Below are 11,164 nucleotides of genomic sequence, written 5' to 3' on the forward strand. Positions count from 1 at the left end.
GTCCAGGACATTTCAGTTGGGATGAAGTGGAAAACAGAACAAAGGACGCTGCTGAAGACGTGCCACATGAAGAAGCCACCGTCAAAGAAGAAACTCTACTCAGTTTTGAGAAGGGAAACAGTGAAGCTCTTGATGAAGTTACTACGACTGATGTGACTGTTATCGACGATAGGACATTTCCTGATGAAGCAGATGAACCCCACGTGAAGCAGAAGCCTACAAGACGGAGACCAGTACGGAAGAAGATACGTCCCGTAAAATTAAGAGACTTTGTTGAATTGTAATTTTATGTTTGTAATTCTGTACATTTGATTACGTTATTGTTAATTGTTATTGGTTTATTGTATGTGGTTATTGTTCGGGACGAACAATACTAAGGAAGGGCAGTGTTGCGTCAGCGAGGTCACATGACTAGTGTCACGCCACTTCTCGAACCTTCGGGAATAGTCGGGAGATTACTAGATATAGGGTAGTCTGGTATATATATAAGAGGGGGACAGTGTGTGTAGGTAAAGAGTAATTGAACTGCAGTCAGAGAGAGACGTATTGTTGAAGTTAACGTCGTTATTATAGTTTGTTATAGCGCGACTGTTGAAAATAAGTGTATCGTAAAGTTGTATTCGGAAAGAATAAACCAGTTTTATTAAGTAAGGACTAGTGTCGCTAAAGTTTCGTCGGAACGAAGTTACGGAAAGTTAATTAACAAACGGAGACGTAACATTATGAACTGTGGGTATCTCTAGTTCTTTACACCCAAATCAACATTGTTGTAACCACCCATAATTCCTATAACTAGTTTAATTAATACGAACATTTTACAAATAAGAATTTGATATCTTTTTTACCTTACAATGTAAATGAGTACATTGTTAATAATACCCTCATTACAGTTACCTTGTGTTCCCTACTTTCATTTAACTATTAACATTTTCTGAAAAACAAAACATTCATACTCCGAAGGAAAGTTTTCATTTTAAATAAACAAATAGATACAAAGTACATCACACTATTTACTTAGTAATTCATCTATGGTGAACGTAGTAACCGTTGTATTAATATTCGTTTACTACACAATAAAAATAATGCAACAATATTTAACAGAAAGACTCACTTACTCGTAATTCGTAGCATACACCGCTTTTTCTGACTTCTTGTTCTGAATGAAGCCAACCACTCGGTGGTTTATTGATAAAACTATCAGGTTCACCACTACCAAAATTCCATCCACCTGTAAATCCCGAAAGATTAGTGTTGCCGCACATCCCCATGCGACTCATATCTGTTCTGTGTCCGGGCGTGTCGGAGACTTTGGACAATGACCTGGTGAATCGAGTGTAACGGTCCGCAAATTCTGGTCCCTGGTGCGCCGAGAACAAATCTGCCGCCTTACGGAAAACCTCCTGTTTTTCGATATGTCTTGCGATTTTAGGTTGAACGGTTGGCAGAGATTCAGATAAAGTCGACGAGGGCTTAGATCTTGATAAGATAGCTGCAGCGTCGGGCTTACGAAATGTCCGCACCGACGAGTCTCCTAGAGGCATATGACAATAATCCTCCTCCTTTAAATTATGGTAAGCAAAAAGAAAACACCTCAACATTGTCACAGCACACAAAACACTCACAAAGTTTATTATTATACCGTAACAAGAGCTAATAATACTATGACTTCGTCCATTATAAATGGCTGAGCATTGTAATAACTATGATTACAGCTCGCTGAGTAGCTCAAGGAAAAACATCAGTTGAAATGTAGCTCATATCCATTCAAGCTTCCGTACATCCTTCTAACCTCATTCAGTAACCTAGACAACAAAATAGATTGCAGCTGGAGTATCCACCTACGCTCTTTTGCCAAGCACCAAATGAAAGCAGCTCGCAGCGCCTGTTGGGACAGGAAGTGAACTGCTCTAGTCTTGTGATTGCGGAGAGCATTGACACGTTTGAGAAGGCGCGAAAACTTGCTCGTTAATTTACATTCACATATTAGTATAGATATCATAAAACTTATGCTACACTGTGACACGTGTGACAGTTTCTCAGGATGTGAATAAATCAACCATTTCATTCATACTGTTCTTCAATATCTGTACATAATCAATAACACGATTCGATATCACAGCATATTAACTCAGCTTAATTACAACAAAGCCTAAACGTTTTCACATATTTAAGGTCAAAATCCCAGGTGAAAGTGTGAGATCACAACTTAATGAGTTGTATATATATATTCTCCCTGAGAGATAATTCTCTTATATTAGAAATATACAAGCTTTAGCTATACAAAATGCAAAATATATCAAAATTTCATCGTCTTCATAATTAAGTGATTATTTCCAAACTTGTGAAACACTATCTTTCTTGTACATGCAGATTCCAAAATCAGTTTTTCAGAACAAAAATAAAAATTAAATGTATACACTTATATCTATATCGAAGATTCAAAAATTAACTTTTTTCGTATGCAATAAGACACACATACAAGCATGTGCATTTGGTAGTATTGTAAATGAGGTAAATGTCCTCTAGTACATAATATTAACTAATGTCTCTTTTTACTCTAATCCTTGCAAAGAGAATTTCAAGTGCCGCGGCTATTGAGGACTCCTTCTTGTTTAGTCATTGGTTTCCTGAAAGCCGAAACGTTCAGATAAATAATTAACATTTGTTGTTTGTTTATTTTCATCCATTATATTTTCTTTCTTTTTTCCCTTTATTGCAGCCCATCATTAATTTCAACACTTATTAATGTTTCCAACATCTACTTGTGTGCAGACGAGCCAATTTTCACTACCCACTTGAGTGAACCAACTGAGTTTAAAATCCTGAATCATGAGGTAAAATTGTAACTTTTTTCTTACCTTTGACTCTGTTAAATCCAACGCGTGGTTAATAACAAAATGATACTATACGGTGGAACAGCTGTAACTTAAGGGCTTACAAAACTAAAATTTCAAGTTTGATAGATGCGATGGGCAGAAAGCATATAGTCCATTGTGTAGCTTTGTGCTTAGAAATATACTTACGTGGCTGCAATGAGAAGAAATACACACACACACACACACATTGGATGGTGGTATGCTTGGAATTCATTTGTTACCAAACACTTCGTTAGAACTTAGAACGATATTTCTTATCTGTAACTCATCGTAGAGGGTACGACTTCAAATGTGCACAACTTGTCATATGATACTTCTCATAGTATTATTATTGAACTAGCTGAAGTACCCATTCTACGTCCGGGAGCAAAAGAATTAAGAGAAGCTGTAACCTCATTGGTGTTTCCTGTGAAGGGCACTGCTGTCGTCTACATTCTTAAACATCGCGAAGCGTTACAACAATTGAATAGCGTTGTTTAAATATTTGTTTAACAACAAGTAACAACAACCTATAGAATGATAGGTTTCTTTTTTGTGAGAGTATGTTTGTTTGTTTTGGAATTTCGCGCAAAGCTACACGAGGGCTATCTGCGCTAGCCGTCCCTAATTTAGCAGTGTAAGACTAGAGGGAAGGCAGCTAGTCATCACCACCCACCGCCAACTCTTAGGCTACTCGTTTACCAACGAATAGTGGGATTGATCGTCACATTATAACACCCCCACGGCTGAAAGGGCGAGCATGTTTGGTGGGATGCGAATTCGAACCCGCGACCCTCAGATTGCGAGTCAAGCGCCCTAACCTAGCTTTGCGCGAAATTCAAAAACAAACAAACAAACTCCCCTGAATTAATAAGCTATAATAACACATTTAATTACAATTTAGCCCCCAGTGGCACAACGGTATGTCTGTAGACTTACATCTCTAGAAACCGGGTTTCTATACCTGTGGTGGGCAGAGCACAGATAGCTCATTGTATAGCTTTGTTCTTAACTTGAAACAAACAATTAAAACTTATAATTAATTTATCATCACCAGAAGGGGGTCGAAACTGTTCATTTTAAATTTCGAAGTCTCTTTGCATCTGTGTTATTCAAAACATTTTTTTAGGAATCATTTCCTGAGCCTTTAATTGTAAAATGTTATGCTTATCCGTTTTTTTTTCATTCTTATTTGCTCTCTTAGATATGAACTAATTTGTTTTCTAACATTATAATCGGATTTTATTTTTTCATTATTTTTCAGAATACTATTCAAACTACAACTTACTCCGGGTTTGCTATTTAACTAAGTAATTTAAGTGTTTTTATATTCGTAAAAGTTTAGTCCATTGTTTATCCCAACTATGTGCAAAGTGTCCTGACCAATAATTTCTATCAGATGTTTTTTTTTTTGTCTTTCAGATTTGTAGTGCATACTGAAGAGATTTACACCTTTTAATAAAAGTTTGGAAAAAACGACCTTTACACTCCAGATAAATGTAGAATAATATATTTTTATTTCAACCAACGTTTCGCCTTTGCAGCTTCATCAGGGTTAATATACACCCAGGTTTTTACTTTCACCTCTTTGTGGTAAAAAGAATAGACCAGGGACTGGCATCTGGTAATTGACCTCTTTTCTCTCATTCGCTTACTGGTCATTCCACACTTTCGGATGACAAACTTCTTTTCTATCCATTAGTCTTTTTTCACCCATACTGTGGATGACCAAGTTCGATATTTTTTATGCATTCCTTCACATCGTGATAGCCCTGTCCTGTTTTCTATGCTCTAACCACTGGAATCACGTCTTGCAGTTCTGTGCTTCTTTTGGTATTGTGTCAGCCCCTTATGTATTCAACCATCAAGGCCTTCATTCGTTATCTTCACAAACCGTGTCTCCAGTTCCATTTTCACTTGGATGATTGGCTTCTCTTAGCCCGTTTCAAAGAGGAATCCTCCCTTCACACTTTTGTACTTTTTCAGGAGGCTGCTCATTTATGGTGGCTCGTCAAGGTGTCCAGATCCTTTCTTACACCCATCCAATATTTTGTCCACCTGGGAATTCTATTGAACTGTCATCTGATTTGAGCTCAACCTTCTTCCCTTTGCCTGTGAGGTATGGAATGTCTGGTCACCAGAATTCATGTTTCTACTTCTCATCTTGTGTGAGATATTATTTCTCCTTTGAGGACTTTGGCTTCTCTGGAATCACACATTCCCTTAGATCATAAACATATGTGTTTCCTCCAGTAGTCATTGTGTAACAAGTAGAATCTTTCACTGGATCCATTGTTCTCAACTATCTACCTATGTCCTCCCCTACTCAAGGAACTGTCATGGTCGCTGGATCATTCCCACCCACTTTCTTTACCTCCTCCTGTCCAGACCTTCACCTATTCACCAATGCTTCCCTTTAAGGTTTGGGAGTGTCTCTGAACAACTGTATGACTTCTGGCCTTTGGACGCAGGACAATATCTCACTTTACATTAACGTGCATGAATTACACTGGACAACAACAACAAAAATTGCTACTGAAGAAAACTCAAATGATTCATGGTAATATGATGGTGCTGATTTCAAAAATGTAGCCAGAATTTGTCCATAACCTCTAGATTTTCTTATTGTAATATCTCAATATTTTATCAGCACTGTGTGAAATACCATGCAACCAACTCAGTACAATAGTTATATGCTGTGCAGTTTAGTTTACTTGGACAGTTTAATGGAAAAAAGGCATACATTTTGATAAATTCAAACACTGACTGTATTGTGTTGTTGTAAAATTCCAAATATATTTTTCATATATGATATTTGTTCTCCATATAATTGTAGCAAATAGCGTGTCTTTTGCTTCATTCTCACATTTACTTACTCTACACAAGAACCAAGAAACCTTCCTGTGCTCAGTTTGCTAGAACATTTGAGAAGCCCCTCGACTAAGCATAAAAGGAGCAGAGTCAGAAGCCTCTCATTTGGTCACTTGGTGTCACTTCAAAATCCAATCTTCTTCCTTGCATTATACTCATGATATAATCAAATTTTCAAAACTTTGTTAAAATTTTTTAACTCTAGTTCTGTAAGCATAATTTTTTTTTTTCAGAAAATCATTTAAAACGCTAGCTGTCTCCAGTTCAAGGAAAGTCCAAAAGTGCAAAATCACCCAAACAGTTTCTGCTACATTTGTGGAAAATATATTGTAGTTTCTTGAAGGAAAAACATCACACATAAGGTAAAAGTAGCTTATTACTACCACTACTTTTGGTGTAAAATTTGGGACCAAGAAAAAGCATTGCATTCAAAATGTATGGCTCGGCATGGCCAGGTAGTTAGAGCACTTGACACGCAAACTGAGGGTTATCCTACCAAACATGCTCGCCCGTTCAGCCGTAGAGGCGTTATAATGTGAAGGTTAATCCCACTATTCATTGGTAAAAGAGTAGTCCAAGTGTTGACGTGGGTGGTGATGACTAGCTGTCTTCCCTCTAGTCTTACACTACTAAATTAGGGACGGCTAGTGCAGATAGTCCTCGTATAACTTTGCGCAGAATTCAAAAAACAAAACAAACAAACAATACTTGGTGAAGGAAACACTAATGTCAGTTTAAACATCACCACTACACAGTCATTATTTAAAACATATAGTAATCCCGTACTGATCGACTGTGAATAAAATAATTAGGACACGACTAACTTTTACTATCACATTTTAACCATAAGGTTCATATTGTTTTGTTTTTTAAACACAATTATACGTTGTAAAAATAGCCTAATCATAAAAATAATATCCAATAAAGATTTCAGTCATCAAATATTTTGAACTCACTTAAAATACCTGCCATGTCAACACACAGTAAACGTAATAAAAAAATCATGTTTACAATCATTACAACTCATAGCATATCTATCGAAAGGTAAAAACACCATAATTATAAACAAAGAACCAGACATCAACAAGATACCTTTATTAAACCTTAATAAATATCCAGTTGTATGACTTTGTATAATGTTGTGTATATAACTTCCTGTGTCTAGGTGAAATTCAAAACAAACAAACAAACAATTAAAATGTATGTTGTATAGTTTGCACATCTGATATGACATGAGCCTAAAGATCAGTTAACTGACTGTTATTTTTGCAGGAATAATATTCCTGGATATTCTGGAAAAACTAAACAATACATTAAATATCCAGATATTGCATCTTCAATGAAACCAGTACGTCATGGGGGTGATCTTCCAGTGCTACATCCACCAATAAATCAGGAAACAATAGAGTCATCCAGCAAAGAAGAAAATGAATCATATTCATCCTCTTAATCTAGTAATTATATTCCTGTGGCACCTCAGCATAAATTGTTTCACATAATCAGCTAAATGATCTGATTTATATATAATCTTATTATACTCATTGCATTTTAAACTGGTATTGCTATTATGTATTGTTTCTGAATATTCTTAAATTCAATTTTCAATAGATAAATAAAATTATTAAAGAAAAGGTTGTTATTTTCAGGTATATTTTGAATAAATCTATTATAATTCGAAAAGTAGAGATGATCAATAATTTTCAACGTGATTTTTAGAATCAGCATCGTCGAATTATTTACAAACAGTTGCACTTTTTTAGTAGCGGAGAAAATTTTTGTTATTGGTTGGTGTTACTTGCTGTTCATTTGGCATGCTCCCATTACCTACCCTTTCAGATAAATTGTTTGTCATTATCCATTCAAAGAATTCCACTGTTGTTTCATACTTCAACTGCCAAGGGGCCATCCATTCCATAAACCTTTGTTTTCCGTCATTGGACTTAGTCAGGATATGAACTAGTGAAATATGCCGAGATATGTTTTTTAGGTGATGTAAAGACAAAAAATTGTTGTAAGTAGAACAAAATCACAGTGGATTAATATTAGAAGTAGTAGTCTTCTAGATTCTATGCTAAGTGTTTTGTTATTTCTCATTTTCATTCATGAAACTGATTAAAGAATGACCAATAAATTGGTTAAATTTGCAGTTATTAAATTAATGAATATTTCACCAAGTGCCAAAGATGCTAAATTGGAATATATGAACAGCAGATGCTTTTTAACCTTAATATAAGTAAGGTTATGGATATTGGTTATCATGAGTTCATTCATATAGCTATACAGAGAAGCTCTGTATGAAGTTCATAAGGGAGATAATCATAGTGTTGCGTCAGCGAGTCACATGACCACCGTGACGCAACGTTTCTAGAACTATCATGTACTTTGGCGAATGTTCAAGTTCTTACTAGAAATAGGGTACGCTGGTATATAAAAGAAAGGTAATGTGTGTGTAGACAGTGAGTAATTGAACTGCAGTCACAGGGTATTGTTGAAGTTAACGTTCGTTACAGTGTTGTTTTAGCGCGAGTATTGAGATTAAGTGTATTGCAGAGTTATATTCGGAAAGAATAAACCAGTTTTATTAAGTAAAGACTTGTGTCGTTAAAGTTTCGTTGAAACGAAGTTACGGAAAATTAATTAACACACGGAGACGTAACAATAGTATATTCAAGATTAAGTTTAGTGTCTATTATTCGAAGTATTAGGAAGAAATTCGTTAAATCGATAAGTTAAAGGCTATAGTTGAAATGAAAGACAATGATAAAATGGGAATTAATGATACTTGGTTAAGGTTGGAGAATATTGATAATAGGAATTATTTTGAAATTCCAGGCTATCAATTATAATTTACTAGTGATAGACTTTTTAAAAGAAGGGATAGGGTGGTTCCTTAATATAAGGTATGAACTGCTGTATTTTGGGATTGAAGACTTAAAAATGGTAGTCAGAACATGAATCTATGTGAGTTGATATCAGGGAGGTTGGGTTGAATGTTTTTAACTGGCAATTTTTATAGGTCACTTGATCAGACAGATTAGGTCAATGAGAAATTCTGTAATGAGATCAGAGTTGTTATTAATAAGAATACTTATACAATGACTATGGGAGACTTTTAGACCAATTAGTTGGGACTGTGTGGATGTAAATAGTGAGGGAGAGATTTTTCGAAGTGATTGAGAATGGTTTTCTATGCCAAATAGTCAGATAGCCAACTAAGGGAGGATGCCATTCTAGACTAAACTAATTAGGTTATGATTACAAGAGTTGAAGATGGGAAACATTTGGGGACAAGTTATCATTGCATTATTATGTTTGATCTTTTGCTATATGTTGAATTTAAAAAATTTAATTTAGGTTCCTAATTTTCAGAAGGCTAGTTTTGAGGCCATGTTACAAGATTTATCATTAGTGCTTTGAAATAATATGTTAAAAGGTGACATTGGATAAATTTTAAATTCAAGATAGGGATGTTCCTGAAAAGAAGAAAAGGCTCACATGAAAGATCAGACCTAATTGACTTATTAAAGACACAGAGGAGAAAATGAGCTATAAGTACTGGAACTTTATTAAGTTTGAATTGATAGATAGAATGTAAGATTATAGAAAATATAGGAATTTGGTTGAAAAAGAAATTAGGATATTCAAAAGGGCTTATAAAAACACCTCACTGACAATGTTAAAACTAACAGCAAGGATTATGTTTAAATATGTAGAAGGTAAGCAAAATGTCAAAATGAGGATTGGCCCTTAAAGTATGCTGATGGCAAGATTTATATTGAATACTATGAGATGGCTGAGCTTCTATGTGTTCATTTCTGTTTATAAAAAAGAATATATTAACAATATTCCTGCCCCTAAACATTCTGTGGGAAACATTGGAAACTACATAAAATATAAATATATATAGAGTCTTGGTTAATCTGTTTTTGTCTATAGCCTCTTATTTAGCCTTGATTAAGTCTCTTTGTGCTGAGAACTTAATTTTTTTCCTTCTTAAACAAAGGACAACTCAAGTGCTACACTTGCAGCATCATATTAGTCTGTTTAGTTTAAGTTGGAATGAAATATAGAGTTTGGCAATCAACATTGAAAAAGTAATGTATTTTGATTGGTTGATTTGAGTGGATGCCAGCTTTACTCAACTCTGCATAATTGTTTATATTTAGTAGCACTACTAGGTCTGTAAAGTTTGACAAAAAATTAAAGAAATGTCTTGCTTTGTTGCAGCACGTTGCAGAAATCATTATGAAAAAAGAAAATGACTATACAAATTTCTTTCTGACAAAGAAAGAAGAAATCTTGGGAAATTAAACAAAAATTTGAAATTTTGATAAGAAGAAAGTCTCACATGCACTTCATTTATTTGGTCAAACAGTAAGGGCAGGATTAAACTATCTTGTCAATGAATGTAGGTTTGAAATAAGTTTGAAAACAACTGCAAGGTTTATTGGTCTTTGTAATAAATGGTTTGATATAATTTCTTGAAGACAATCAAAAACAGCTTTCACCAAAGCAAAGAAAAAAGCAGTGTAATTCATGCAATTTGTGATCAAATGGTTTAAGACAATTCACTTGGTCAAAAACATGCTTGAAAACCAGTGCAAACAGGGATTATCTTAATAACTTCATCTGTTTTAGTTATACATGCTGAATTGCTTCAGTATGGATACTATTTTGTTCACATTTCACAGTTTACCTAAGATGGGTCAGATTATCTTTCCTCTTGTATCCAATCAAAATAATTCAGTGTCAACACCATTGGGATTCAAAAACAGGTAAAGATCCATCAGTTCTTAGCTGTAAGCTCATCATTAAGGTCTCAAGAAGATGAAAGCATTTTTTCTAGCAGATTTTCTTGACTTTCCTAAATGTGAGGTGAAAAAAGTACAAGGAAAAATGTCAAAATACCTGCTATTCCTTCAGTAAGTAAAAATTGTAATGAATGCTGAAAGTACTTGTCTGTACTACATTGATGGCTATGTTATAGCTGAAGTGAAGAATCTGGATAAATGTTGTGATGCTTGTTTAGTGAAAACAATAAACACATCCTGAAATGAAGCCACCAATAGTAGTGTACATCACTTGGTCAAGCTTCCACAGATAGGTGCTTGATATACAGTTGTAATTTTGTTCTTTTGTTGGGTTGGTTCTTTGAAATTATTTGGTGAAAATAATTAAAGTCCCAGTTTATTTCTGCCTTAACGTTTCTACAAGCTTGTATACTGAAGATATTCAAGAGGAAATACCTCAATGGTCAATATAACAGTACTATGATTAAAGTAAAAATAAACTTACTCGTACAATATAGTAGCTAATTTATGAAGTAACTGAATATATCCAATAATTAACCGTGTTGTAGATATTTAACTAGAATCTAAATACTTCACTGGCACTCTACCACTGAAAACTGAACACGACTGATTCACTGCTAGGCTTAA

At 34.7% G+C, this 11,164-nt stretch overlaps 1 protein-coding gene across 3 annotated transcripts in view; it reads right to left on the bottom strand.

Annotated features, from left to right (window-relative positions):
* LOC106465580 (SHC-transforming protein 1-like) overlaps positions 1–3,113 on the bottom strand; it is a 68,833-nt gene extending 65,720 nt beyond the window's left edge. Inside the window, exons 1-2 of one of the 3 annotated variants that reach the window (XM_022393898.1) lie at positions 3,024–3,113; positions 1,116–1,531 (exon numbers count right to left, since the gene is read on the bottom strand). In XM_022393898.1, coding sequence (XP_022249606.1) covers positions 1,116–1,531; positions 3,024–3,090 — 483 coding nt within the window. In that variant the 5' untranslated portion in view covers positions 3,091–3,113. Of the gene's footprint in view, positions 1–1,115; positions 1,798–3,023 lie in introns of those variants that run through there. The other 2 variants (XM_022393905.1, XM_022393901.1) reach the window with 2 other exon arrangements.
* Positions 3,114–11,164: the final 8,051 nt, after the last annotated feature.

The sequence above is a fragment of the Limulus polyphemus genome, unplaced genomic scaffold (assembly GCF_000517525.1).
Source record: "Limulus polyphemus unplaced genomic scaffold, Limulus_polyphemus-2.1.2 Scaffold69, whole genome shotgun sequence".
NCBI classification, from domain to species: Eukaryota; Metazoa; Arthropoda; class Merostomata; order Xiphosura; family Limulidae; genus Limulus; species Limulus polyphemus.